General features: G+C 55.8%; 2 protein-coding genes across 12 annotated transcripts; one reads left to right on the forward strand and one right to left on the reverse strand.

The window, feature by feature from the left end:
- Nucleotides 1-753: 753 nt before the first annotated feature.
- LOC106509717 (uncharacterized) lies at nucleotides 754-23,497 on the reverse strand. 11 transcript variants are annotated; one of them, XM_085017807.1, is made up of 8 exons: nucleotides 21,996-22,414; nucleotides 21,822-21,860; nucleotides 21,607-21,702; nucleotides 21,070-21,132; nucleotides 19,867-19,893; nucleotides 19,641-19,700; nucleotides 7,186-7,345; nucleotides 754-923 (listed from the first exon to the last, which is right to left on the reverse strand). In XM_085017807.1, exons 1-8 carry the CDS (start codon nucleotides 22,206-22,208, stop codon nucleotides 892-894), a joined length of 690 nt encoding a protein of 229 aa, XP_084873933.1. In that variant the 5' UTR covers nucleotides 22,209-22,414; the 3' UTR covers nucleotides 754-891. The 11 variants fall into 11 exon arrangements, with proteins under 11 accessions (XP_084873933.1, XP_020943783.2, XP_020943788.1 ...); XM_021088124.2 differs by having other exon boundaries at nucleotides 19,867-19,896; XM_021088129.2 differs by lacking the exons at nucleotides 754-923; nucleotides 7,186-7,345; nucleotides 21,996-22,414 and adding exons at nucleotides 18,248-19,241; nucleotides 23,257-23,311; nucleotides 23,431-23,497.
- ZSCAN10 (zinc finger and SCAN domain containing 10) lies at nucleotides 6,565-15,875 on the forward strand. The gene is made up of 6 exons (XM_003354646.4): nucleotides 6,565-6,593; nucleotides 9,692-10,243; nucleotides 10,845-11,112; nucleotides 11,315-11,379; nucleotides 11,553-11,610; nucleotides 13,658-15,875. The coding sequence occupies exons 2-6, from the start codon at nucleotides 9,848-9,850 to the stop codon at nucleotides 15,223-15,225; spliced, it is 2,355 nt and encodes a 784-aa protein (XP_003354694.2). The 5' UTR covers nucleotides 6,565-6,593; nucleotides 9,692-9,847; the 3' UTR covers nucleotides 15,226-15,875.
- Nucleotides 23,498-26,671: the final 3,174 nt, after the last annotated feature.

The following is a 26,671-nucleotide window of genomic DNA, read 5'->3' on the forward strand; positions in this document are numbered from 1 at the left end:
CGGCACTGGGGCGACTGGCGGCGAGGACCGCGGGGCGGACACCTGGGAGCCCTGCGGGGAAACTTAGGCTGTCTCCTCGAGGGCCCTCCGCCCGAGAGCGCTGGCGCCCGGGTACCCGGGAGCGCGATTTCTGGTCAAGCATCTCCCTACATATCTTTTTTTTTTTTTTTAATGCATATCATTTTATTTTGCCGGCTCCGCCCGCCCCGCCGCCCTGGCGGTGACAACGTTGCTTTTTTTCAATCAATTAATCATGTACTTAGGTCGGTATGGAAGTATGCATTGGCCGGCCCCAGGTCATATGGAGTTCCGGAGCCAGGGATCAGGTCCGAGTCACAGCTGTGGCAACTCTGGATCCTTTTAACGCAATGTGCCAGGCTGGGAATCGGATCTGAGTCCTGGTGCTGCTTAGACACCACCGCCACAGCGCAACATGATTATTTTAAATTGTACCCTTTAAAGGAGGGTGGGGTTATACTGCATTCCCCGTAGTCGCTCACCTGTCCCTTGTGTGGACGCCTTTTCTGCTGTGTCGAAAATGGATGCCCTGGTTGGCATTCGGAAATAAAAACTCTAGGCCAGGATCCTCGATCAAAGATCCACGGTCCTCGTTCAGCATGTTTCTTTTTCAAGGCCACGGCTGAAGAAATGCGCTCCAGGAGGAAAGAGTCCAGGCCTTACGCCTGCCCTGCCGGGGAATCCATCTTGCAACACAGGGATCCCGATGCGTTCGTCCAGCTCACTGGGCTGCCATTTGTCCTCCTACCGATCTCTTTTGTGTTTTGTTTTGTTGTTTCAAAAGTGGTAGTATACCGGAGTTCCCTTCGTGGCGCAGTGGTTAACGAATCCGACTAGAAACCATGAGGTTGCGGGTTCGGTCCCTGCCCTTGCTCAGCGGGTTAACAATCCGGCGTTGCCATGACCTGTGGTGTAGGTTGCAGATGCAGCTTGGATCCCGCGTTGCTGTGGCTCTGGGGTAGGCCAGTGGCTACAGCTCCGATTCGACCCCTAGCCTGGGAACCTCCATATGCCGCGGAAGCGGCCCAAAGAAATAGCAAAAAGACAAAAAAAAAAAAAAAAAAAAAAAGGTAGTATACCATATGCCGCTGACCTGCTCCTTCTGCATGTGTGCCACATATCTTAGAGATGTTCATAAAAAAAGGAGTTCCCGTCGTGGCTCAGTGGTTAACGAATCCAACTAGGAACCTTGAGGTTGTGGGTTCCACCCTGGCCTTGCTCAGGAACCTTGAGGTTGCGGGTTCCATCCCTGACCTTGCTCAGTGGGTTAAGGATCCAGCGTTGCCATGAGCTGTGGTGTAGTTCCCAGATGCAGCTTAGATACCGAGTTGCTGTGGCTCTGGCGTAGGCTGCCAGCTGCAGCTAGGATTAGACTCCTAGCCTGGGAGCGGCCTTAGAAAAGCCAAGACAAAAATTAATTTAAAAAATAAAATAAAAAAATAAAAACACACAGAGAAAAATCAAGCCTGAGACACATATAGCCAAACATTAGGAAGCAGGGGAATCAGCTTTTACTCAGTAACTACCACACAGCAGGGCAGAGCTGAGCTGCATCAGATGTGCAGAGGTGGACAGGGTGTTTCAAAGGGAGAGTGAGGGAGGGGGCGAGGGGGGCTCAGCAGAGTCAGAAAAGTGAAAAATCACAAGCGGCTCAGCCAAGAGGTTAGGTCAGGTGTGTCTGCTCGCTGGCGGGTGTGGAAGTAGGAGAAGGGAGGCAGAGGCCCCACCCTTCCCGATGAGCCCACGGTCAAAGCATTTCTCAGGTCCTTGAGAGACGCTTCTGGGTTGCAAGAGGCACATACATACATTTTTAGTAAATGGTCTAAGAAACGGAAGTCAGGGGCTTCTCAAAACGTGTTGGCTAAACAGATAGTAAATTCTCCTGGCGGCTTTTCTCAGGCAGGCTTTTTTCCTTCTTCTTTTTGGGGCTGCACCTGCGGCATATGGAAGTTCCCAGGCTAGGGGGTCAAATGAGAGCTACAGCTGCAGGCCTGCGCTATAGGTTGCTCCAGCTCTGGATCCGAGTAGCATCTGCGACCTACACCACAGCTCATGGCAAGGCCAGATCCTGAACCACTGGAGTGAGGCCAGGGATAAAACCCTCATCCTCATGGGTCCTAGTCAGATTCATTTCCTCTGTGCCACCACCAGAACTCCCTCAGGCAGGCATTTGAATGGGGGCCTGCTGAGATCAAACTAGATTTATATTGCTGAAGCCATGCTAGAGTTTGGTCAAGTCTCAGTGCAGGTTTGGCCTGACGGTTATGTGCCAAGAATTCTAAAGCTGTTTTTTAAACTACAGCATATTCTGTTGTATAGCTATATCACAGTCTCTTTAACCAGGAACCTACGCACCACCCCATCCTTTTTTGTTTTCTTTCCTTCTTTTTATGGCCGCACCCGCAGCATATGGAAGATCCCAGGCCAGGGGTCAAATTGCAGCTGCAGCTGCCGGCCTACACCACAGCCACAGCAACACCAGACACAAGCTGTGTCTGAGACCTACACCACAGTTGACAGCCAGATCCTTCACCCGCTGAGCAAGGCCAGGGATTGACCCCGCATCCTCATGGATACTAGTTGGGTTCATAACCTACTGAGCCACAACGGGAACCCCTCATCACCTGATTTGTGATGGCCTTGCCTTGGGGCAGCTGGAACTCCCAGCAGCTATCATCCTGGAGCTTTTGCTCCTTTCCAATGAGTGAACAATACTAACATCTGATTTTGCAAACAGGGCAGGCAGAGAGGCTGCCAACCCCAATCAGCCCCTGGATTTCAGCTGTGACGCTGGTCCAGAAGCCTGCCCAGCACCGTCGGCAGAAATGGTCTTCTCCTGCCCTGGGCAGGCTCCAGTGAAATGGAGTTTTAACTAAAGAACAACCCCCCCTTGGCTAAGAAGGCAGCTTCAAGCCTTTCCAGCTGCGCTAATCACTATGCCATACTTCTTGTAATAGTGTAACAACTGTGTGCTCTCTGTCCAAGCCAACAGCCCTGCTAATTAGGTACCTAGCATTGCTTATCAGTTCTGCTTCTGTAACCTTGCTTGCTCAGTTTCTTAGGGAGGAACACTGTCTGCTTGGGGATGGGGGAGGTCCGGGATGCTTACATGGAAAAATCAAGACCTTGTAGTGTATAAAAGTTACTGAGAATAAAGACCTGGTGCTTAGACTCTGGAGGTGACTCCTCTGAGCCCGCACTGGTGCTGAATAAACCTTGCTTTTCCATATCTCCGAGTGCTGTTGGTCTCCTTCCGTTGCCACAGTTTTTGCGGTTTCCGCAACACCAGGAGGACTTCATTTACAAGAAGTTCAAAAACAGACCAAAGAAATCATGAGCTGTGATGGCAAGACGGGATAGAGGTTATGGGGAGGGGAATTGACCAGAAGGGGGCGCCAGAGTAGACCGGAGAACGCCAGTAAATTCTTCCACTTTTTTCTTTTTTAGGGCTGCAGGTGCGGCACATGGAAGTTCCCAGGCTAGGGACTTCCACAGTTCCACAGTTCCAGCCACAGCAATGCTGCTGCAGCTGCGACCTACCTTGCAGATGAGGGTTCGATCCCTGCCTCGCTCCCTGAGTTAAGGATCCTGCATTGCTGCAAGCTGCAGCATAGACCACAGAGACTATGAAACCACTGAGGGAAGTATATGAGTTATTGCTGCATAACGAGTAATCCCAAGCTGTGCAGCTTAAAACAAATACTAAATATCTCACAGTTTCTGCACCCAACAGACTTAGCTGGGTGCTTCTAGTTCAAGGTCAGGTGTTGTGGTCAAGGAATTCCCTTGTGGCATAGTAGGTTAAGGATTTGGTGTTGTCACTGCAGCACCCAGGGTTGCTGCTGTGGCACGGGTTTGATCCCTGGCCCTGGGAACTGCGCATGGTGACCCAGTTGGAGGGAGTTGTGTGGCAGAGTGCAAATCTCAGATGGCAAAGCACTCTGCCCCGTTGTGTCCCGACTTGTGCCAGGCACTCGGCTAGGTTTGGAGGATGCAGAGCAGACAAGGGAAACGGTCCACTGTCCATAGGGAGTTTTGGTTCAGTGAGATCCACACCCGACAATGAAGATAAAGCAATGAGATAAACCTCGGCGCTGTTAACTGCGGGAAGTCAAAACCTGGCCGAGGAGCCAGAGCCACTGAGAGGTCTGGCACAAAGGACCTACGCAACAGGGTTAGAGGCAGTCACCAAGCAGGTGGTGCAGAGGCGGCTGCCCAGGCCCCCTTCCCCCCAGACCCCCAATGGAATGCTCGGCAGGGTACCCCGGACTCCCCAGAGGGAAGCGCCCATCTGGCAGGGGCCAAGGACATGGCCCAAAGAGGCCCTTTAAAGCAAAGGGAGCTGGAGTTGGGCTCAAGGCTGCTGCTAAGGTCACTTCCCCTCCTGCGAGGCCCTGCTTGGGCATTTAAAGCGGGGACAAAAGCCACCTCGAAGGATGCCTGGGGGGATTTTAGGTGCCCTTCCCCCATGACATGGCCCTGGTCTAGTTTCTTCTTCGCACCCATCATTCCCCCAGTGTGTGAGCCCCCTGAGCATCTCCTCACATTCCCCTCAGCCTCCTCGGACCTACAACCATGCCTGGCACACAGCAGACCCTTGGCAGAGATAGGCCGCATGCATGGAATGCCCGGCAAAGAGCAGCGCACCCGGCAGGCCTTTTAAAATGGCAGCCCTTGTCCCCAGAAAAGGTACAGGGGGAACAGGGCCAGTCCTTGTTAGGAGGGGGCAGCTCTTACTTAGCGTAGTTAGCCTTTCAAAAGCAGGCCGGGGTTGGAATCCGGATCCCCGGCTTTGTCTTTATTCCTCCGGCCCCGCCCTCTCCCCCACCCGGCTCCCAGACTGGGAGGGGAAGGGTTAACTCTGGGAAGCCCCCTCACCACCTGGATGGGATGGGGAAGGGAACTTCCTGTTCCACTTTCTCGGAGTCCTTCCCCAGGTTGGCTGAGGCTGCCTGGCCCTGGGGACCTCAGAAAGCCCCCCAGCACCTCCACTTCTATAGTGGGGACCCCGAGTGGTGAGTTGCAGGGAGGCCTGGGGTGCAGGCTGCCCGGACAGACTGAAGGGGTTGGTGGCAGCTTGGGGAGACAAAGGGGCCTGGGTGGGGGACTAGGGCGCTGGCAGAGTCTTGGGCAGATGCGGTTGGTCTGTGCGGGGAGCCGTGCGAGGGAGCAGGGGTCTGCCTGTGGCAAATGGGGTGTGAGGAAGGGTCGCAGGACTTCCTGTGACGTGGGCTTGCTGGACCCACTGGGGAGCGGAAGGCAGGCTCCACGTTCCCCCAGGGGCACTGGCCAGACCCATCGGCTCAACCCCGCACAGGAGGCGAACCCGGCCAACAAAGCCCAGCGATCAGGCGCCCGCCAGCTGTGCCCAGGGAGCGACGGGGCGTTCCTGGCCTCGGACCGTGGCTATGGGCACTCTTGTCGTCTGGCTGGGTCTTGGGGCCGAGCCTCCACCTCTGGGCTGGTCTAGCCTAAGCCTCTCTGCCTCCCTAGGCTCCAAATTAAGCTGGTCAAATATCTCTGGATGGTGGCGGAGCCCCCCACCCTGCAACCCAGCTCACCCCCCACAGCTGCGCATATTCAGAGAGCTTTTGTCCTGGAGACTTGGGGGAGGGAGAGACTCCCAGGCCAGCATCCCTTGAATTCCACCTCTTTCCAACCTTTTGGTGAGATTCCCTTGAAGGTTCCGGCGCCCCAGGGGTCGAGGGCTGGAATTTCGAATCCCCTTATTTTGTGCTGATTCGTGCTGTAATATTCGAAGACTGGGCAAATCGCATGGGGCAGGAGGGAAACCGGGTCCTTTCCTGTTTCAGAGCTTTGGCTCAGTGTCACAATCAGAGTTCTCACCTTAAAGCAAACCGGGGCTCCCCCTGGAGTGACCTCAGCAAGCCCTTCATCCCCTCAGAGCTTGGTCTTTGCACTTGTCAGATGGAGAAATTGTAACTTAGCACGAGCGCTGGAGCGGGGTTAGGGAGCCCCAGGCAGAGAGCCCGAGCAGATGAGCGCTCGGTACCCGCCAGCTCTTAACACAGGCTTCCCGAGCCCCGTGCGTGGTTCTCTCATTACTTTGCTCACGCCTCAAAAACACAGTGAAACAAAGCCCCACTTTCTTGAACATTTAGTAAAGACCTTTTCTGCCTCAGATTTTTATTTTTTATTTTTATGTTTTTGCTGCTTTATGGCCGCGCTGGCGCCATATGGAGGCTTCCAGGCTAGGGGTGGGTTGACGAGGAGCTGCAGCCAGCGGCCTAGGTCACAGCCACAGCCACAGCCAGGCAGGATCCGAGCCGCGTCTGCGACCTACACCGCAGCTCACAGCAATGCTGGATCCTTAACCCAGTGAGCGAGGCCAGGGATTGAACCCCTGTTTTCATGGATCCAAGTCCTGGTTGGATTCCTTAACCACTGAGCCATGAAGGGAACTCCCAGATGTTTTGCATGCATTCTTTAATAATTAGCATTTACTTCTGCTGACAAACACTGAAGTCACTTCAAGTGCTGGGTGAATGGTTATGGAACAAGACTCAGTTCCTACTTGCAGGTCCCAGGGAGAAATACCCTCAGCCTGCAGTGAGGTAGGTGCAGTGACTCGAGGGTGGGGAGAGTCAGCTGGGAGGTGTGAGGGGCCCTGGGAGGGGGGCCAGGAGGGTGGAAGGAACCCGGGAAGCTGGACAGGGCTGTGAGGGAGAGGAGGTGGGGGGCTGGGGCAATCCTGAGGTGGGGGAGGTGGTGAAAGGAGAGCGGTGGGAAGGAGGTGGGAAGGAGCCGGCTGGTCAGGTGGCCAGGATGTGGGCCTGGGTCTTTGCTGAGTCAGCAAGAGCCTCTCCTCTGAGGTGGGACGTGCTAGGCCCAGATGGAAATACAGATTTCCTGGGAGATGCCATCGTGGCTCCGCAGTAACAGAACCTGAGTAGCATCCATGAGGGGGTGGGTTCAATCCCTGGTCTCACTCCGTGGGTTAAGCATCGGGCATTGCCCAGAGCTGTGTGGCGTAGGTCGCAGATGCACCTTGGATTTGGTGGTGCTGTGGCTGTGGTGGAAGCTGGCAGCTGCAGCTCCAATTCGACCCCTAGCCTGGGATCCTCCATATGCCGTGGGTGTGGCCCTAAAAAGAAAAAAAACCCCACAGATTTCCTCTGTTCTTTGTCTACAGTACACCCCACTCACCTGAACAGGAGGTGCAAAGATCCCTCCACCCCAAAGGAAGGGGGCTCAAGCGATCCAATCCTCTCCAGAGCTCTTGGCCAGGACGCCTCCCTGGCTCCATCGACAAGGCTGGGTTATCTTCTTGAGCGAAGGTCTGGACCCTGAGGCTGGGTGTCTCCCCCTAAAAATAAGTCAGTGATTGGGTCGGCTGTTCGCTGTGATCACCTCTGTGGGAACAGCAATAACTAGCACGTTTGCCTTGTCTTTATGTGGAGGGAGGCAAGGCAGGCGAGGCGGAAGGCCCGCCCCTCTTCCTAGGATGTGCTGGGGATGGGGGTGGGGGTGGGAAGGCAGGTGTGCGGGAAGCTCAGGTGCAGCCCTGGGGCTGAAGAGCAGGGCTCCCTGGCTCAGCCTGGCCTCTCTCTAGGGAGGGAAGGAGATTAGACCCGAATGGGAGCTCACCCAGCCCTGGTCAGCTGCCTGGCCTTTGTCTTGACGGCTGAGAGCCACCTCCAGAGCCAGAAAGTGGGGTCAGGAGGTCTGGTCAAGGAGAAATCACATGCATGAACTTTTCCCACCAACCTTTGATTTTTTTTCTTTTCTATTATAGTTTATTTACAATGTTCTCTTAATTTCTGCTGTACAGCAAAGGGACGCTGTTATGCCTCTATATATATGTATATAAACATTCCTTTTCTCATAATATGTTCCAGCATGTTCCATCCCAAGTGATTGGAAATAGTTCCCTGTGCTATACAGCAGGATGCCCACATTTTATTTTTATTATCTTATTTTATTTTATTTATTTATTTATTTATTTATTTTTTGTCTTTTTGCTATTTCTTGGGCTGCTCCCGCAGCATATGGAGGTTCCCAGGCTAGGGGTTGAATCGGAGCTGTAGCCACTGGCCTACGCCACAGCCACAGCAACATGGGATCTGGGCTGTGTCTGCGACCTACACCACAGCTCATGGCAACGCCGGATCCTTAACCCACTGAGCAAGGGCAGGGATCGAACACGCAACCTCATGGTTCCTCGTCAGATTCGTTAACCACTGCGCCACGATGGGAACTCCCACATTTTATTTTTAAAATTCTCAAACTTCCAGAGATGTTGAAAGAGCGAACGCAACGAACATCCACATACCCACCTCCCCGAGCCAACAGGTGCCATGATTTCGCCGCATTTGCCGTGTCCATCCAGGAATGTGGCTGAATCCTTGTGCCGCTTCACTTCCAAAGCCTTCAGCATTTTCTATGAATTTTACACATACTCAAATTTCCTACATCCCATCTCAAAAGCTATCCGTCATCTCTATGACCGTCCAGTGCCCCACGCATATTCAAATTCCCCCAGACAACCCAGAATCGCTTTTAGAGCCTAAAAAAAAAAGCATCCAAATCAAAGTCCGTGCATTTTAGTCTCCCCCAGAGCCATTCACCCCCTAGAGGCACTTAGTTTTTGCAAGAGAAGACCCTGGGTCCGTTGTTTCCTGGAAGGTCCTGTCTTTGGGGTTTGGGTTTGTTTTGTTCCTGGAGGGATCATTGACTTTTTTTTCTTTCTTTCTTTTTAGGGCTGCACTTGCGGCATATGGAAGTTCCCAGGCTAGCGGTCAAATCAGAACTGTAGCCGCCGGCCTGCACCACAGCTCACACAGCAAGGCCAGGATCGTTAACCCACTGAGCGAGGCCAGGGATCGAACCGGCATCCTCAGGGATCCTGGTTGGGTTCATTAACCGCTGAGCCATAAAGGCAATGCCACCATTTTTTTTTTAATATTACAGATAACACTGAATACATTTATGGTATATACAGCATTTATATGTTATGATTGTGATGCAGTGATACTGATCATATTCCATAATTATAGTAAGATTTTTGTCATATTTAGCATACCGAGCATTAGATTTTTATGGTTTATTTGTTTACTACTTGCTATAAATTTATACCTTAAACACTATCACTCTTATCTTCCCCCCAACTTGTTTTTCTTCCCTGTGATGTCCTTTAAGCTGGAAGTTGGGTCTAAAGGCTGGATGGGATTGCGATTGCAATGCAACATTTTTGGCAAAGGATGGATGCTTCAGTGGTGCTAGGCATTCCCCACAGCTCCATACCAAGAGGCAAGGAAAGCCAGACACTCCTCTCTCAGGGATGCCGGAAAAAGCGATGCAAAGCTCTCCCTGCTGCAGGAGAGGACAGTCTTTTTTTTTTTTTTTTTTTTTTTTTTTGTCTTTTTTAGGGCCACACCCTCGGCACATGGAGGTTCCCAGGCTAGGGGTCACATCGGCGCTGCAAGCTGCTGGCCTACATCACAGCCACAGCAACTCAAGATCCAAGCCGCATCTGTGACCCACACCACAGTTCATGACAATGCTGGATCCTTAAGCCCCGGAGCCAGGCCAGGGATGGAACCTGTGTCCTCATGGATGCTAGTCAGCTTCGTTTCCGCTGAGTCGCGGTGGGAACTCTGAGGACGATCATATGGAACCATCCTGTTTCTCTGTCTTTTGCTGTGTTGGTCAGGCCGAGCCGCTACAGGTGACCAGTTCAAAAAACTGTTCCTCTGGAGAAACTGTTCCGCATCTTTTAGACACGCCTCAACCCCACACGAGTGGCCGCCAAGAGGGAGACAGACGTGAGAGTGGGAGCCGTCGCCCTGAGGTGTCCCCGCGGTGAAGGATGCTTGCAGAACCTGGCCCGGCCGCTCGGGAGCCAGAGCAGCTCGGAGCAGTCAAACTGGAGGAGGAGGAGGCTGCAGGCCTGGAGGACCCCAGGCAGCCTGAGGCCAGGCCCCGGCCCGAGGTGGCTCACCAGCTCTTCAGATGCTTCCAGTATCAGGAGGACATGGGGCCAAGGGCATCCCTAAGCCGGCTCCGGGAGCTCTGCAACCACTGGCTGCGGCCGGCTCTGCACACCAAGAAGCAGATCCTGGAGCTGCTGGTGCTGGAGCAGTTCCTGAGTGTGCTGCCCCCACACCTCCTGGCCCGGCTACAGGGCCAGCCGCTCCGGGATGGCGAAGAGGTGGTGCTGCTGCTGGAGGGTGTCCACAGGGAGTCCGGCAACGTGGGGCCGCTGGTAAGAGGGTGGCAGCCAAGCAGGCTGGACAGCAGGTGGAAAGACAGGGACTTTATCGCCCATTAATACATCACTGAACCCTCTGCTTGCCCTCCTCCTCCAATTCTTTTTTTTTTTTTTTTTGTCTTTTCCAGGGCTGCACCTGCAGCATATGGAGGTTCCTAGGCTAGGGGTCTAATCAGACCTGTAGCCACCGGCCTACGCCAGAGCCACAGCAACTCGGGATCCGAGCAGCGTCTGCAACCTACACCACAGCTCATGGCAACGCCGGATCGTTAACCCACTGAGCAAGGGCAGGGACCGAACCCGCAACCTCATATTCCTCATCAGATTCTTTAACCACCGCGCCATGATGGGAACTCCCTCCAACTCCTTAATGATTTTTTGTTTTGGCTGAGCCCGAGGCACGCAAAAGGTCTTAGGCCAGAGATCGAACCCGAGCCACAGCAGTGAACATGTCCTTAACCCACTAGGTCACCAGGGAACTCCCCCAATTCTTTCTTCCCGTCCTAACGCTCACCTCGCCTCCATCCCATTTCCCTCGGGAATTAATGGGCATCACTGTCCTGTCCGCTACCTAACATGGATGTGTCCTGCGTAGGATTTTAGTTTTAATGCTGGCAAGAACTGTCCCCGTGCAGACATCACCTTGGAGGAACAGGGGGGCTCTTCCCATGTCTCCAGCCACAGCCCCAAAAAGGAAGTGCACTCAGAAGGGCCTCCAGCCCTGGAGCCACCAAAGGAACATCCGCCATGCCAGCCAGGCCCCTCCATGTTTGCTGATATGGGGGCCTGGAGGCACCCTTCACGTTCAAAATTGCCATTGAGCCCCGGTCCCAAGAGAACGTTGCAGGCCCTGCAAGAGAGCGGTGAGGAGCTGGTGCCTAACGAAGGTGGAGGCCTGCTGTGTGCGGGCAGGGAGGGAAGTGGGCGGCCTCGCTAGCTGCAGGAATGCGGGTGCACCGAGAGGCCTGTCCTGGGACCCTGGCGATGCGTGCATGTCCTCCTCGTAGCCCCAGGTGGGTGAGGCTGGCTTCTGACAGCTCTCTCTTTCTCCCCTGATGCTGTTAGCCCCCCAGGGCCCGGAGCCATGGCCAGAGGAGAGCTCTGGAGATCAGGAGCTGGCAGCTGTGCTGGTGAGCTGGACTGGCCCTCTCACTGCAGGTCGATCTCATGCTCCAGAATGTTCTCTGCCTCTGCAGTTTCAGCGAATCCATGCCTTCTTTCATTTAAACCTTGAAGGGCCTTCAGGCCCCTCGAGTCCCCTGTTCCTCCCTCACTGAGAATCTCTGCCCCTCCTTTGTCACAGGAGTCCCTGACCTTTGATGATGTCCCAGCAAAAAAGGCATGGCCTGTGCATCCTTTAGGTAAGAGACTCTCTTCCCAGGCTTATGACCACAGAAGGCTTTTTCTCTTCCTCATGGGAGTGAGCCCTAATTTTTCAACCTCTTTGGCTAAAAATAGGCTTTTTTTTTTTTTTCTGTCTTTTTGCTATTTCTTGGGCCGCTCCCTTGGCATGTGGAGGTTCCCAGGCTAGGAGTCTAATTGGAGCTGTAGCCACCGGCCTACACCAGGGCCACAGCAACACGGGATCCGAGCCACGTCTGCAACCTACACCACAGCTCACGGCAATGCCCGATGGTTAACCCACTGAGCAAGGGCAGGGACCGAACCCACAACCTTATGGTTCCTAGTTGGATTCGTTAACCACTGTGCCACAACGGGAACTACAAAATAGGCTATTTTGATGAGGTAATATATAGAGATAGATTTCTACAGAGGTATATATTGATACATCTATCTATCTATATAGAAATATAATTTTAAGGCTCATTGGATTGAATCAACAACCCCAATAACTTTGAGCTTTTATTATCTATTTTTATTTTTTTGGCTTTTTAGAGCCCAACCTGCAGCATATGGAGGTTCCCAGGCTAGGGGTTCAACTGGAGCTATAGCTGCCAGCCTCCACCAGAGCCACATCAACGTGGGATCTGAGTCATGTCTGCGACCTATGTCAGAGCTCACAGCAACGCCAGATCCTTAACCCACTGAGCAAGGCCAGGGATCGAACCTGCATCCTCAAGGATGCCAGTTGGGTTTGTTAACTGCTGAGCCACAACGGGAACTTGTGAGCTTTTAACATAGGTGAGCATGGCAAATGCCATATGATATCACTTATATACGGAATCTAAACTATGACACAAATGCATTTACCTACGGAACAGAAGTGGGGGGAGTGGTAGGTGGGCATTTGGGGTTAGAAGATGAAAACTATTATACATGGAATGGATAAACAGTAAGGTTCCAAACAGGGAACTATATTCAATAGTCTGTGATAAACCATAATGCAAAAGAATATATATTTAACTGAGTCACTTCGCAATACAGCAGAAATGACACATTTTGAATCAACTATACGTCAATAAAATTAATTAAAAGAGCTAAAATAGAAAGTTCCCTTGTGGCACAGCTGGTTAAAGATCCGGCATTGCCGCAGTTGTGGCACAAGGTGTGGCCAAAAAAATGAATAAATAAAAACAGCTACAATAAAATAAAATAAAATAGGTGGTCATGGGAGGGCTTGCGAAGGGGAATGGGTTTCTATTTGGGAGAATGACACTAAATAGTGGTGGTGGTTATACCACATTATGAATGTACCTAATGAACTGGAATTATATATCTGAAAACGGTCAACTGTATTGCTCTTTTCATTCTCTCTCTTTTTTTTTTTTTTTTTTTTTTTTTTGTCTTTTTGCTATTTCTTTGGGCCGCTCCCGCGGCATATGGAGGGTCCCAGGCTAGGGGTTGAATCGGAGCTGTAGCCACTGGCTTACGCCAGAGCCACAGCAACTCGGGATCCGAGACGCGTCTGCAACCTACACCACAGCTCACGGCAACACCGGATCGTTAACCCACTGAGCAAGGGCAGGGACCGAACCCGCAACCTCATGGTTCCTAGTCGGATTCGTTAACCACTGCGCCACAACGGGAACTCCCTCTTTTCATCTTTTCATTCTTTACTGCCACACCCGAGGCATATGGAGGTTCCCGGGCTAGGGGTTGAATTGGAGCTGTAGCTGGTGGCCTACGCCACAGCCACAGCCACGCCAGATCCGAGCAGAGCCTGCGACCTACGTCACAGCTCACAGCAAGGCCGGATCCTTAACCCTCGGGGTCCAGGGTGGAACCTGCATTCTCATGGATACTGGTCAGATTCCTTTCCACCGAGCCACGATGGGAACTCCGGTAAATTGCATTATTATATTTGATTTTTACCCCCTCCCCCACTGCCCACCTACCATCTTTGCACGATTTTGGATTTTTTTCCCCTTCCAGGCACTGATGCTCTGACGATGTCTAGAAGCCCTTCCGAAAAGGCCTGACCGTGTCCGTTTTCTGTTTCTTTCCCAGGATTTGGAGGCAGAACCCCGGACGAGGCGTTTAAGGAAGAAGAGCCGCCACGGGTTTCCTGGCCTGCCGCCGTCCCAGCGAAGTCTGGGGCTGAGAGTCCGAGGGTAGCGGAAGAGCCCCGTGCCCAGTCGCTCGGGCCAGGCCCCGAGGTGGGCGGCAGCGATGGAGACCTGTCCCCTCCAGGCAGAAGTGACATTCTCGAGGTCAAAGTGGCCGGGGGGGCCCCCAAATCGGAGCCAGAGATCAAGTTCATCTGCACCGAGTGCGGGGTGAGCTTCCCGCAGCTGGCCCGCCTGGAGGCGCACCAGCTGCGCTCTCACCCAGGCTCGCGGTCCTTCCTGTGCCTGTGCTGCGGGAAGAGCTTCGGCCGCAGCTCCATCCTCAAGCTGCACATGCGCACGCACACCGACGAGCGGCCGCACACCTGCCACCTGTGCGGCCACGGCTTCCGCCAGAGCTCGCACCTGAGCAAACACCTGCAGACGCACTCCTCCGAGCCGGCCTTCCTGTGCGCCGAGTGCGGCCAGGGCTTCCAGCGCCGGGCCAGCCTCATGCAGCACCTGCTGGCGCACGCCCAGGACCAGAAGCCGCCGTGCGCTTCGGACCCCAAGACCCAAGCGCCCCCAGAGCTGAGCGTCGTCCTGTGCTCCCACTGCGGCCAGACGTTCCAGCGCCGCTCCAGCCTCAAGCGCCACCTGCGGATCCACGCCAAGGACAAGGGCCACCAATGCTCTGAGTGCTCCGGCAGCCTGCGCCCGGCGCCCGAGCGCAGGCCCTACGTGTGCGGCGACTGCGGCAAGGCGTTCCGGCGCAGCGAGCACCTGGGCGCCCACCGGCGCGTGCACACCGGCGAGCGGCCCTTCTCCTGCCAGGTCTGCAGCCGCAGCTTCAGCCAGAGCTCCCAGCTGGTCAGCCACCAGCGGGTGCACACGGGCGAGAAGCCCTACAGCTGCCCGCACTGCGGGAAGTGCTTCATGCGGCGGGCCGGCCTGGCCCGCCACCTGCTGACCCACGGCGGCCCGAGGCCGCACCACTGCGCCCAGTGCGGCAAGAGCTTCAGCCAGACTCAGGACCTCGCCCGCCACAGGCGCAGCCACACAGGCGAGAAGCCTTGCCGCTGCAGCGAGTGCGGCGAGGGCTTCAGCCAGAGCGCCCACCTGGCGCGACACCAGCGCATCCACACGGGGGAGAAGCCCCACGTCTGTGACACCTGCGGCCACCGCTTCCGCAACAGCTCCAACCTGGCCCGCCACCGCCGCAGCCACACGGGCGAGCGGCCCTACGGCTGCCAGAAGTGCGGCCGGAGCTTCCGGCGCAACGCCCACCTGCAGCGGCACCTGGCCACCCACGCAGGGCCCGGGGAGGAGGCGGGGTCTGGGCAGGCCGAACCCCCGCAGGAGTGCCCGGAGTGCGGTAAGACCTTCAGCCGCAGCTGCAACCTTCTGCGGCACATGCTCGTGCACACAGGGGCCAGGCCCTACTCGTGCACACAGTGTGGCCGCAGCTTCAGCCGCAACTCCCACCTGCTGCGCCACCTGAGAACCCACGCCCGGGAGACGCTGTATTAGCTGTGCCCCCTTCTGCCGGGTCTGCCCCACGCACATATCCCCCCCTTACCCCCATCACTGGCTGCCAAGGCTGCAGTGGAAGGCCCTGCCCGCACACCCGAGCCACCGCGCAGTGGCTTCTCCTTTTGTCCTTCCCCCAACACCTTCTCTAGCAGGCTGGATGGGAGCAGGTCCAGGGAGCCTTCCTTCCCACCCCAAAAGGCCCAGATTGGGAGTTCCCCTTATGGCTCAGTTGTTAACGAACCCGATGAGCATCCATGAGGGCACGGGTTCGATCCCTGGCCTCGCTCCGTGGGTTAAGGATCCGGTGCGGCCGTGAGCTGTGGTGTAGGTCGCAGACGCGGCTCCGATCTGGCGTTGCCGTGGCTGTGGTGCAGGCCGATTAGTCCTCTAGCCTAGGACCCTCCATGGGCCGGGGGTGTGGCCCTACAAGACAAAACACACAAAAACCCCAAAGGCCCAGATTGAGGGAGGTGGGAGCAGGGCCACCTGTCCCGACCAGCTATGGGTACAGCCATGCAACCCAGCCTCACCCTAGAATTGTTTCTTCGCTCTGGAATCTACCAGTAACCCTCACTGTACAATACATTATCCTCTAGCCATTGGTGGCTGTTTAAATGAATTAACGCTGAATAAAATTGAAACTCCCAGACTGGGGCTTGTGATGGGAAATGTGTTGTGAAGCATTGCTAACTAATTCAAACTGAAAATGCCAGCAGCCAAAACAACCTGCCTGCACCCAGTGGGATGGCCGGGCAGGGGGGCCCCCTCACCACCCATAATCCTCTCAACCCAAAGCTCTTTTCTAGGTTTGCAGATTTAAATTCACGTTACTTCTGCTAAAATATAGGGCAGAACAGCCACCTCCCTGCCCCCAACTCCAGTGCAGGTGCACTTCCTGCTTCACTCTGTGGTTGTTCACGCACACAAATGTTCTGGTGGTGTTTTGTTTTCTTTGCTTTTGATTTTGGCTCCATCCTGGGGATGTGACACTTCCAGGGCCAGGGATCAAACTTCTCCCACAGCAGCGACCCCCAGCACAGCTGCCACAACACCAGATCCTTAACCTGCTGAGTCACGGGGAAATCCCCAAGAAATAATGCTTTTTTTTCTTCTTCTTCTTCTTTTTAGGGCCCCAACCAAGGCTTATGGAAGTTCCCAGGTGAGGGGTGAACCAGAGCTAGAGCTGCCAGCCTATGCCACAGCCACAGCTCAGGATCTGAGCTGCATCTGCAACCTACACCACAACTCACAGAAAGGCCAGGTCCCCGACCTACTAAGCAAGGCCAAGGATAACAGGCAGATTCGTTTCTGATGTGCCACAATGGGAACTCCCCAAAATAATGGGGTTTTGTTTGTTTGTTTTTGTCTTCCATATGTTGCAGGCCCGCGCCTGCGGCATATGGAAGTTCCCAGGCTAGGGATCGAATCAGAGCTGTAGCCGCTGGCCTACACCACAGCCACAGCAACGTGGAATCCCAGCTGCGTCTGCAACTTACACCACAGCTCACGGCAATGCCAGATCCTTAACCCACTGAGCAAGGCCAGGGATCCAACCCGCAACCTCATGGGTCCTAGTCGGATTCGTTAACCACTGCGCCACGACGGGAACTCCAATAATGTTTTAATTATTCTTACTTCTCCCCCAAATTGACACATAACTGCTCTTTCCGAACTGCTTGTCAAGGGAAGTGAACTCATCAATTGAGCTCAAGGCCCAGGAGCTCCAACCCCAGGTCTGGGGAAAGGAGAGCGGGTTCTGGGCACAGCTGGATGAGGAAGCTCTGAGGCAGGCCCAGCCCCTGAGGGGTTTGGAGGCAAATGGGGTTACAGAGAAGCCCCAAAAGCAAACTGTCTGCACCAGCCTGAGCAGGAAGTCGGGGCTTGGGGAAGGGGGTGCAGAGAGCTTGGTGGGAGGGGAATGTGGCCTCAGAAATGGTGACATCCTCAGGCCCCAGTGAGAGGCCACAGGTCCAGAGCCAACCCCCCCCCCCCGCCACCGCCCCACCGGCTCTCCCTTCCTTCCTGCCCAGGTGTGGGTGCCCTCACCCCCGCCCCTGGGCCTCTGATATTGTGAGAAAGACCAAGGAGCTTCCGAGGCCCCAGCTAGAGGCTAGAGCAGTGAGGCCCAAAGAGAGAGGCCCGGGGAAGCAAATAGGGACGAAGGCCCTGGCCCCAGCTCCCTGCGCCCCAGGGGTGGCATTTACTGAGCCCCTGCTCTGCATCAGGCTCCGGGATAATGGGGGCCCTGGCCTGAGATGTCGCCGTCATCACCATGAATCCACGACCCATGTGAGTGCCCAGGGTCCCCAGGAACTAATTCGAGGGCCAGCCTGGCTTGTCCTTGCTCCCCCAGAGCCAGGAAGCCCCCCGCCCCCCCCCACAGGGGTGGGCATCTGACTCACAACTTCCACTGATAAGCACCGGGCCCTCTGCCTCCCAACCCCACAGGCACCTGCTGGTTTCAAACAACTTTTTTTTTTTGCCTCTTCTAGGGCTGCACCCAAGGCATAGGGAGGTTCCCAGGCTAGGGGTCCACTTGGGCCTGTGGCCACCAGCCTACACCACAGTCACAGCAACATGGGATCCGAGCAGCATCTGCGACCTACATCACAGCTCACGGCAACACCAGATCCTTAACCCACTGAGCAAAGCCAGGGATCGAACCTGAAACCTCATGGTCCCTAGTGGGATTCATTAACCACTGAGCCACAGTGGGAACTCCTCAAACAACTTTCATTAGGATATTAGCTCTAGAGCGACAGGCGGGTCCCAGCTGGAGCAGGAAGCTGGGTGGGACAGAAGCGCTGGCTGGCAGAGTCCTTCCGGAGAGGGAGGAGGGAAGGGGAGCCGTGAGGCTCGGTCGAGGGGGAGCAGCAGATAAAGGTCCCTTCAGAAGCTTCCGTCTGAGAAGCAGGACACCTGAGGCCTTGTAGGAGACGCCAAGCTGCTTCCCGGGCCCCTTGTGTTGCGGAAACCGCAAAAACCTTGGCAGTGAAAGGAGACAAACGGCACTCGGAGATATGGAAAGGCAAGCTTTATTCAGCACCGGTGCAGGCTCGGAGGAGCCACCTCCAGAGTCTGAGTACCAGGTCTTTGTTCTCGGCAGCTTTTACACATGTCAAGGTCTTATCTTTCCAGGTAAGCATCCCGGACCTTCCCCCTTCCCCCAGCACAGTATTCCTCCCTGTCTGAGCAAGTGAGGTGACAGAAGCGGAACGGATAAGAAATGCTGGGTACACCATTAGCAGGGCTGCTGGCTTGGGCAGAGGGCACCCAGCTGCTACTTTTTTTTTTTTTTTTTTTTTTTGTCTTTTGTCTTTGTTGTTGTTGTTGCTATTTCTTGGGCCTCTCCCGCGGCATGTGGAGGTTCCCAGGCTAGGGGTTGAATCGGAGCTGTAGCCACCGGCCTACTCCAGAGACACAGCAACGCGGGATCCGAGCCACGTCTGCAACTTACACCACAGCTCACAGCAACGCCGGATCGTTAACCCACTGAGCAAGGGCAGGGACCGAACCTGCAACCTCACGGTTCCTAGTCGGATTCGTTAACCACTGCGCCACGACGGGAACTCCCCAGCTGCTACATTATTACAAGAAGGGTGGTATGAGGTGAGCACAGCTGGAAAGGCTTACAGCTGCCTTTTTAGCCAAGGCAGGGGGAGGTTGTGCTCTAGAAACTCTTATTTCACCTGGAGCACCTTAGACCTGGATGACACTCCCGAAGGCGTGCCCCATGGAGGAGCAAAAACTCTGCACCAGGCTCCAGAAAGCTTCAAGGGCCCTGCACAAGCCCCGGAAGCAGGCAGCAGCCCTTTCCTGCACCCAAGCCAGGGCACCCCTCCACCTCTGCTGCAGGCGCTTCAGCATTTCCTCAAACAGCTCAAGGATGCGTCTGAAAGTGCTCTGCCTGGGCTCCCGGACCGCTAGCGCATAATGTGGCTGGTTGTGGCCAGGAGGCCTTCGGACTCTAGAACGGACTCCCTGCCGGACTTCGTTGAGCAGAGGACTGGATTCTGCAGGGATGGGGGGTGGTTCAGGGACCCGCCTGGGGAGAGGCAGCCCCAGTCCTGACCTTGGCTGAGGCCCTGCCTTTGGGAGAGTCCTGGTGGCAGACACCCCCCTCATGCCCCGCCTTGGACACAGGCTGCTTTCCTGCCAACAGCCCCACAGACCCCAGGACTTTTCCCAGGGGCTGGGCCTGGCCGCTCAGTTCCCCTCCAAGTCATAAACCACGAAGGTGGGGTATACCTGCCTGTCGCCCACCTGACCTCCGAGCCCAGCAGCAGGCCCGCCTGGGTGCAGCGTCATGGAATTGAGGGCAGGGCTCCAGGACGCAGGGGAGCTCTGTCCGCACGTGGCAGCACCAACACAATGGGGAGGGGGGAGGGTCTGAGACAGCAGCTCAAACTCACCGAGTCGTCGTTCTCCAGCTGAGCATCGAAAGCTCCAAGCAGGTCCTCACTGAGTCCGTCCTGGGGAGAGGAGCATGGAGGCTGCTCTCCTGCCCCTGTCACTGAGCTCTGTGGCCCCCCAGGGGTCCAGGTGAGGCCAAAGGGCGCCAGGAGCCCAGACCCAATACCCTGGCTGATGCTAACCCTGGGCGCCAACCTTTGGGGAAGGGGCGAGGCCCAGACTCACCTCCAGCTTCATCAGGGCTAACTCCACCTGCTGGGAAACAGGACGTGGTTAAAAAGCCCTGCCCTCTCTCCCCTTCAGTCTGATTCCCAAGAGACAGAGAGGCCTGGTCCCCTCCCTCCTGGGTCCCAGGTGAACCAGAACTCACTCAGCTTCACCAGCAGAATCCGGGCCTCTCTTGACACTACCCCCTGCCCCGCAACCCAATACACGGGGAGGCGCTGCTTCATATTTTGGTCCTCAGAGCATCCAGGTTACATGGGACCGTGTGTGCAGATAACAATGACACAAGGAATTCCCGTTGTGGCTCGGCGGTTACATCCATGAGGATGCGGGTTTGATTCCTGGCCTCGCTTAGTGGTTTAAGGACCTGGCGTTGCCTTGCCTGTGGTGTAGGCCCAAGGCTGTAGCTCCGATTAGACCCCTAGCCTGGGAACCTTTATATGCTGCAGGTGCGGCCCTAAAAAGACAAAAAGACAATAAAAAAAGCGGTGATACCAAAGCCTTTTTTTTTCCCTGTGGTGTAGCTGCCAGCCTACACCACAGCCACAGTAACACGGTGGCTGTATCTGAGCCACATCTGAAACCTACACCACAGCTCACAGCAGCGTGGGATTCTTAACACACTGAGCAAGGCCAGGGAGCAAACCCGCAACCTCACGGTTCCTAGTCAGATTCATTTCCACTGCGCCACGACGGGAACTCCACTTTTTAAAAATCTTCTTAGGGCCACACCTAGGGCATATGGGTGGAGGTTCCCAGGCTAGGGCTCCAACTGGAGCTGCAAGTGCTGGCCTACACCACAGCCACAGCAACCTCAGATCCGAGCTGTGTCTGAGACCTCCACTTCAGCTCATGGCAACCCCAGATCCTTAAGCCACTGATTGAGGCCAGGGATCGAACCCACGTCCTCATGGGTCCTAGTTGGGTTCGTTATTATTGGGCCGCAACAAGAACTCCAGTGACACTTAAGCTTCGGTGATCCAGCCAGTTCCCCAGACATGGTGCACACTTTACACACACACACACACACACTCGTTCTCCCCACATGTGTGCACAGCCCAGTGCCAGCAAAGCTGCACCTCCCAAGGTCTCTGGGGCCATCACTGCATCCTTGCTCAGGGGAGCCCTGTCCACACATGGCAGCACCGACAGTGAGAAAGAGTGTGCGGGGGACAAGGGGCTGAGACAGCAGCTCAAACTCACCGAGTCGTCGTCGTTCTCCAGCTGAGTATCGAAAGCTCCAAGCAGCTCCTCACTGAGTCCGTCCTGGGGAGAGGAGCGTGGAGGCTGCTCTCCTGCCCCTGTCACTGAGCTCTGCGGCCCCCACTCTGCCCCGCACCCCGACCAGACACATCCAGCTGAGGCCAAAGGGAGCTGGCTGAACCTAACCCTGGGCACCAGATGTGGGGGAGCCACAAGGCCTGAAGTCACCCCCAGCTCTCCCAGGCCTGACTCCTAGACCTGCTGGGAAAACATGACCTGATTCAAAACCCCAACCGGCTCCACTTCCCACCTTATCCCCAAGCCCCAGCCTGGTCTCCTCTGCGTCCTGTCGCCCCCAGGTTGGAGTCTGGCCCGCTGGCATTCCTGCCCTGCCCTCCAGGCGTCCTGTGTCTGGGACATCTCCCTCAGCATCCCTCACCTGTGCACCCACCTGGCACACAGGTGTGACTATTGTCTGTGTGAGGAGGGGGCACTGAGTGGGCACCTCCTCATCCCCAAACCGGCAAACCTCCCTACCTTGCCCCAGCCAGGAGGGGACAGGAGTGGGTGATGCCCAGCCACCTGCATGTTGTCCTCAAAGAGATTTTGCAGGAAGGTGTCCACACGCTGGTGCTGTGAAGAGACAGAGTTGGGACAAAGAGGCCTGGTCCCTCTCCCTCCTGGGTCCCAGGCGGGCCAGAACTTTCTCCCCTTCACCCAGCAGAAGCCACACGGGGCAAAGAGCTTCTTACCATCTCGACCCATATTTGAGCAAAACCGCATTGGGATATCTGTGGAGGCAACAGTGACACTCAGGCTTATGTGCCTTGTCAACCACCCAGACCTGTTACACACACACACACACACACACACACACACACACATGCACCAAGGCACACACACTCCTACACACACGCACCCCTAACCTTCCGAGGGGCCGGTGACAGCTGCCAGGAGAGAAACAGGCACTGTCCTTTCCTCTCCGAGGCGGTGCCAGAGACAGTGCTCCTCAGCCAGGGCCTCCCCCAGCCAGGTCTCACCCAGAGAGGCAGGCAGGGCCCTGTGGACGCCCCAGGAGGCTCCGCCTTAGGCCCCTCTGGTGCCAGAGATGCTGCACCAGAATCACACTGAATCACCATGGTCCTGTCTTGTCAGCCCAGTGCCACATGCAACAGGGCTAAAACCATGCCAGCCCGTGGGAACCATCAGCTGACCAAGTTGCCCTCCTGGCCGCTCAGCCCTGGGTCATCCCGCAGTGACCATTCCCCGGTCCCTTCGTCCCATGGCCCAGAGTGCCTGCCCTGGAGCATCTGGTCCCCCTCACACCCCAGGTGGGCACTGGCACGGGGGGAGCTTGGAGTAACAGTCACTGAAGCGTGGCAGGCTTCCGGGCTGAGCCGGGCCCCTGGGGGCACGTTTTCAGGTTCCAGGAAAGCACCGCCCATGTTCCCTGGTGCAGGAAGGGTCCGCTTGGGTGTCTGCCTCCTCCTCCACGCCGCCCCCCACTTCCAGCTGCTCCAGGCATGTGCAAGCTGATTGCTAGTCCAGCACCCCTGACCCCCAACCCTCTGCTCCTCACGCTGCTGCACCCACATGCACACCTGAAGGCACAGAAACACACACTCACAGAGCCACACAATCACACACTCGCATGCACAAGCAGTCACACAGACAAAAGCACACACTCGCACAAAGGCACACGCAATACACACACACACAGTAGCACACATTCACACATGCAGTCACACACAAAAGCACACACACTCCTACACACACACACACAAAGGAATGCAGGCAAGCACACACACACACACACACACACACACACACACACACACACACACACACACACAGAACTGCTCCCAGAAGTGACCTCCCAGACAGCAATCTGGGCAGCACCACCAGGGCTGCTCCCTGAAGGGCTCAGAGCCAGAGGCAACCCTGTGGGGTCCTTTGTCACCATTCTTCAGAATTTCAGGATGGTGACAGCAGGACGCGGACCCGGCTCACTGAGAAGGGCCCCCTGACTGCCTGCATCCCAGGCCTCCAACCCCCTGCTCCCTCTCAGTGCCCCCTGCAGCCCAGGGATAATGGGCCAGACCAGGCGCAGGGGGACCCTCCGCAGGGGTGGGGGCAGGGCCCAGACAGAGCAGGGACACAGGGGTGATGGGACTGAGCCCCCCTCACCCGCTCTCAGTCCCCTTGCCAACGCGCATGATGGCTCAGGGTCCCCAGCTGTCACCTGCCGGGAGGAACAGGGGTGAGGAACAGCCCGTCAGAAGCAGCCTCCCCCATCACCCCCCGCAGGTCCTCTGGCTGCTGAGCTTCCCCCCGCCCCCGCGCCCCCCAGCCTCCCCTGACCCAGCAGCTTGAGATCCTACAGCCAGAGCTCCGCAGAGGTTTCTGCTGGCCCCAGAGAGCAGCGACTGAAGAGCGGGGTGGGGAGACGGGGGAGGGGGAGCCACCCCAGGGTGGGGATGCAGGGTGTTTGTGTTTGTGAGGGAAAGGGGGGGGTGGGGGTAGGGGTGGAGCCGCTCTTGGGCAGGATGCAGGGCTGGGCCTGTGGGTTAGTGTGGGAAATGCAGGGGGAGCGGGGCGGCGGGGAGATGGGAGGACGCAAGACAGAACCTCGAGGCGTCTGGGGTCTGAGGCCTCGGGACAGCGAGGCTGAGTCCCGTCCACTCATGGTCCCTGGCCCTGGGCCTCCACACTGACCTGGGACAGGCCCCTCTGAGGCTCAGAGGGGGGGGGCAGAGGGAAAGGCCAAGCTGGGACAGCCAGGTGAGCAGTCTGAGGCACTCTGGACAAGGAAGTCATCCACGTGGGCTCAAGGAGCAGGGGGATGGGGACCAGGGCCCTTGACCCAGGGCACCCCACCTCCAAAGTCAGAGAAGGTTCTGGAGCTGCTCCTCCCTCGGGACCTGGCAAGACCCTCAAGGCCCCTGCAGTGATGCCCCCCACCCCCCAAGCAGGGCCCGTGCTATGAGGGTCACATAGCACCCTGCAGTGTCACCGCCACATGGGCCCTGCGGCTAGGGCACAGGAAGTGGCCTTGGGTGGGGCTGAAGGAAGCCTTGCTGGCCACCAGGGCCCTGCTGTCCCAACCCCCCCTGGGCCCCACAGCCTCCCAGGGTTTGTTCCGCACAGCCTGGCCCGCCTCCCCTCCCAGCTCAGCTCAGCCCCGGCCCTGCCCCTGCCCTGGGCTCCCAGGGCAGCCGAGCGCCACAGACCAGTGCCCGGAGCAGATTTCCTCTCCCACGTGGAGCCTGGAAGGGGCAGTCCCTGTGGGGCAGGTTTGGTTCCTTCGATAGGGCGAGGGAAGGACATGGTCCAGGCCTCCCCCAGGCTTGGAGACGCCACCTCCTCGTCTACAGGGCCGGCTCCCTAGACATCAAACCTGCTCCAAACGCTCCGTGTTTTTGTTTTTTGTCTTTTGTTGTTGTTGCTATTTCTTGGGCCGCTCCTGCGGCATATGGAGGTTCCCAGGCTATGGGTTGAATCGGAGCTGTAGCCACCGGCCTACGCCAGAGCCACAGCAACGCGGGATCCGAGCAGCGTCTGCAACCTACACCACAGGTCACGGCAACACCGGATCGTTAACCCACTGAGCAAGGGCAGGGACCGAACCTGCAACCTCATGGTTCCTAGTCGGATTCGTTAACCACTGCGCCACGACGGGAACTCCTCGAACGCTCCATGTTTTGAGGATACCAGCGCTGTGGGGGCAGACCCACCATATGGACCCCATCTTAACCTGATTGCCTCTGTAGAGACCCTCTCCCCAGATCAGGTCGCATTCGGATGTCCTAGGGGTTAGGCTTCAGCCTCTGAATCCAGGGAACACAATTCAACCACGATGTCCTCTCACAGGAACCAGCTCCTTAGGTGCCACCATCGTGGGCCCCAGAGGGACAGGCTTCTGAGACCCGCTTCCTGGGAGAAAGCCTGACTTGGGGTCACGCAACCTCCCCCCACCCCACCCCCACCAATGTCCCCTCCCCCTCAGGAGCCCACTTAGGGTCTGAAGCCCCCTTTCCACACCCAGGAGGCCCAGGTGGGAGGGAAGGGAGTGAGCTGCTCCTGTCTCAGCTGCCAGTCCGCTTTCCAGGGTTCGTCTAGGGAAGTCTGGCCCCCTGACACGTGGCACCCGGCTTTCCAGGTCTGTCTCACGAGGGCCACCATCAGGAGGTGAAACACACCATTTTGAGTTGCCTTGCAAACAAAACCATTTTCTTTTTCTTTCTTTTTTTTTTTTTGCTTTTTTAGGTGTAGCATGTGGAGGTTCCCAGGCTAGGGGTCAAACCGGAACTGCAGCGGCCAGAAGCTCACAGCAATGCTGGATCCTCAACCCACTGAGTGAGGCCAGGGATCGAACCCATGTCCTCACGGATGCTAGTCAGATTCGTTTCTGCTGCACCACAATAGGAACTGCCCAATTTGTCTATCCTGGACGTTTCATATAAATGGATCACGCAGTATCTGACCTTGTGCGTCTGGTGTCTTGCTCTCAGCAGTGTGTCCGGGTACCTGTGGATCCGTGTACAAGGCCTTCATTCCTTCTGTTATGGCTGCACGACGTCCCATGCCACGGATGGGGCGCATTTTATTTATCCATTCATCTGCTGATGGACATTTGTTTTTTTCCACTTTTCTTTTTTCTTTGGTTTTGCCCAAGGCATGCAGAATTTCTGGGGCCAGGGACCGAACCAGTGCCCCAGCAGTAGCAACCTCAGATCCTTAACCCACTGAGGCACTGGGAAATCCATCCCCCTTCTGGCTCTAATAAATAATGCTGATATTAACATACATGTACACAGTTCTGTGGGGCTGGCTTTTTTTTTTTTTTTTCTCTTGAATGCCACCTAGGAGTGGACTGGCTCAGTCACATGGGAACTATGTTTTTCTGTTTGTTTGGTTTTTGGAATTTTTTTTTTTTTTTCTTTTTAGGGCTGCACCCATGGCATATGGAGGTTACCAGGCTAGGGGCCTAATCGGAGCTACAGCTGCTGGCCTACACCACAGCTCATGGCAACGGGGAATCCGAGCCACATCTGCGACCTACCACAGCCACAGCAACACCAGATCTGAGCCAGATCTGCGACCTACACCACAGCTCACGGCAATGCCGGATCCTTAACCCACTGAGCGAGGCCAGGGATCGAACCCGCAACCTCATGGTTCCTAGTCGGATTCCTTAACCACTGAGCCATGACGGGAACTCCCTTTCCCTATTTTCAATTGGTTTACTTGTCTTTTTATTAAGTTCTAAAAGAAGGCTGTATATTTTGTCAAGGAGTGTCTTATTAGATATATCATTTATAAACATTTGTCTCATTTTGTATCTTTTCACTTTTAAAGATTTTATTTCACTTATTATTATTATTTGGCTGGCCAAGGTATGCATATGTTCCGGGTCAAGGATCGAACCCGCGTCACAGCAGTGATCATGGCAGTTCCCTAACCCACTGAGCCACCAAGGAATCTCTCTTTTCACTTTTTTGATAGTATCTTTTGAAACACCAAAAGCTTCACATTTTGATTATGAGAATGTACTTATTGAAAAAAGAATGTAGGCATTCCCTTCATGGCTCAGTGGTTAACG

Source organism: Sus scrofa, chromosome 3 (genome assembly GCF_054392235.1).
Source record: "Sus scrofa isolate SSC_HxYL_T2T_F1_AM1 chromosome 3, Sscrofa_HxYL_maternal_Yorkshire_Landrace_v2.0, whole genome shotgun sequence".
Classification (NCBI taxonomy): Eukaryota; Metazoa; Chordata; class Mammalia; order Artiodactyla; family Suidae; genus Sus; species Sus scrofa.